Source organism: Condylura cristata, unplaced genomic scaffold (assembly GCF_000260355.1).
Source record: "Condylura cristata isolate star-nosed mole 26May11 unplaced genomic scaffold, ConCri1.0 scaffold00020, whole genome shotgun sequence".
Taxonomy (NCBI): Eukaryota; Metazoa; Chordata; class Mammalia; order Eulipotyphla; family Talpidae; genus Condylura; species Condylura cristata.
The window spans coordinates 251,661-254,358 of record NW_004567121.1 but is presented as its reverse complement, the minus strand read 5'-3'; the positions used below and the strand labels follow the sequence as shown (position 1 = coordinate 254,358).

Below are 2,698 nucleotides of genomic sequence, written 5' to 3'. Positions count from 1 at the left end.
AGGGAGCACCAGGGGGGAGGAGGGGAGGGTGTGAGATGGGGTGTGCTGGGGTCTGTGTGAGGACCCAGCGCTGGGGAGGGGGAGACTGTCAGCTGTCGGGGGAGACACCCCGAGATTGGATAGTGGGTGGTAGGTGGGACAGGGCCTCAGATGTGGGGGGACACGAGGCTTAGCTGGGGTGAGGCCAGCAGGGAGGATGCTCAGTGTCTGGACTCTCACACTCTTGACACCACAGTGCCTTGTCCTCCTACCCGGCTGCCTCTCTGATAGTGAGTGATGATGATTTCTCATCCCAGGATTATCAGGGAATCAGAACACTAGCAGCCATATTGGCCTTACTAAAGTCCATATACTTAAATAAAGAGCCTTTGCTATTAGAGTGTTGGGCTCTTGTAACCCTGTATTATGTGGAAAGATGGGAAGAAAATAAAGCCTGCAACTTGTTTTCAATTCTGTTATGTTTATTGAAATGATGTTGGTTTTTAACACTGGATGTAATTGGGGTATAAGTTCACACCTCTTTAAATCAATGCTATGACCCCACAGCCACCACCAGAGCACCCATAAGCCCCCACCCATGCTCCGTTGTGCCTACTTTTGCTCCCAACACCAAATTCTCCCTCTTGTAATCTTACTTCAACAATCAGATTTGTAGGGTTTGTTTTATTCAGTGCTGTTTATTCCTTTGTTTTTTCATATTTGGCATGCATTGAAATTATCCAGTATTTGTCTTCTCCTTCTGCCCTATTTTGCTTACCAAAATCCCCTCCATTTCAGCCATATTATAGCAATGTCCAGAGTTTATGCTTTTTATAGTTGAAATGTGTGTATGCTCCATATCTTTTTTATATAATATTTTATTTTTACACATTTTGTGCATTTTTCCATCTCAGTTGCAATCTCCCTGGGTTTCCCATCACCAAATCTCCCATATGCCATCACCATATTCCAGTGCATTTCCCTCCCCCATTGTTTTTGATCCTATTCCCCACTCCACCCCACAAAATGTCTCTGGTATATTATGCTCCACATCTTTTTATATCATGCATCTAAAAGACACCACAGGAACAGCATATTCATAGGAAAGTGTTAGAACTTATCTTGTTTTCCCCAAGAAAAAACACAGATTTTAATGTCCTGGGGGGACCTGGTCCCTGGGGAGTCCCCACCTCCTGTGTGACTGAGATCAGCCCTACACCTGCCCCTCACCCCCACTCTGCTCATTTGCATCTTTGCAGGACACAGCCCACCTCCCTGGAGACTTATTAGTAGGCCTGTCCCAGTCCCTGAGTGTCAGTCAGGCGGGACCCAGCGTGGACATGAGGGCCCCCGCTCAGCTCCTCAGCCTCCTGCTACTCTGGCTCCCAGGTGAGGAAGGAAACCCCAGGAGGTGACCAGCCCCGGGTCAGGACCCCTGGCCTCAGGGAAGTCCTCTGGTGACAGGGTGAACATTGGGGTGTTTTCTGTTCCCATACAGGAGCCAGGGGTGCCATCCAGTTGACCCAGTCCCCATCCTCTGTGTCTGCATCTCGGGGAGACAGAGTTACCATCTCCTGCCGGGCCAGTCAGAGTGTTAGCAGCAGTTTACACTGGTATCAGCAAAAACCAGGGAAAGTTCCTAAGCTCCTGATCTATGGTGCATCCAATCTGCAACCTGGGGTCCCATCGCGCTTCAGCGGCAGCGGGTCTGGGACAGACTTCACGCTCACCATCAGCAGCCTGGAGCCTGAGGATGCCGCCACTTACTACTGTCAGCATAGTAATGGTTTCCCTCCCACAGTGACACAGGCCTGAACAAAAACCACCCAGGGAGCAGCTGTGAGGCTGGGCAGCCCCAACTGTTCCCCCTGGTGCCCCAGCTGCTGAGAGAAGTTCTCATGTATCAAGGTTGCAAAAGGGAATGTTCCTTTAGAAGGGCCAGGGAGGCTCCTTGCCACCCTAAGGTGCTTCCCCTCCTCTGCCCCAGGAACACAGACAGGACAGTAATTCTGCTGCCTAATAGAGACGGAGGTGATTATGGCTGAGAAACCTGGGTAATGATACTAGTGAAGGTTCATACATCAGCGGAGAAGCCGCATAGATAGTACAAGCAAAAGTGAAGTTTAATAAGTATTATTACTTAAAAAGAAGTTTTATGTTCCCAAGAAAAGCTAGTAAAATATACAGAGGTTTAACCTTGTGAAACTAACGATCATCTTCCTGGTTATTTCACCACCGTTTACTCTCTCTAGCCTAAACCCTTCATCCTACCAATTCTTTACAAATGTGTTCTCTTTGTCTGAAAGGAATAAAAGCTTCCTGCTCTGGTCCCGTATTCTCATTTTCATTCTCTTGTGTTCATGTGAAATTTCAATAAAACTTGTATCCTGGGCCTTCTCTGGTTGCACAAAAGGTTAAAGCACAACACCATGAAGCAAGCTGCAGCCGCTTTGGCACCAGTTTGATCCCCAGCCAGTGAGGTGACCACATGGCACAGCAGACCGCTCCTGACCCACCTGCTGCTCCCCTCAGCATTGTACTTAAGTGCATCTGCCTGTTCTGCTCCCCACTCTGTCTCTGGTGAATCCTTTCACTGCCCCTTCACCCCTGGCCTATACCCCAGTTCTGTATGAATAAAGAAATTAATCTTAAAAAGCAAAAAAGAGGGCCCTCCCTGGTGGCGCAGCGGGTTAAAGCACTGCACTGAGAAGCTAAAGCC

General features: G+C 48.6%; 1 gene segment (V, D, J or C); it reads left to right on the top strand.

Moving 5' to 3' along the window:
- The first annotated feature begins 1,314 nt into the window (after positions 1-1,314).
- LOC101622671 overlaps positions 1,315-2,698 on the top strand; it is a 16,587-nt gene continuing 15,203 nt past the window's right edge. The window contains 1 exon segment of the V gene segment in view: positions 1,315-1,368. Within this exon segment, the coding sequence occupies positions 1,320-1,368 (49 nt within the window).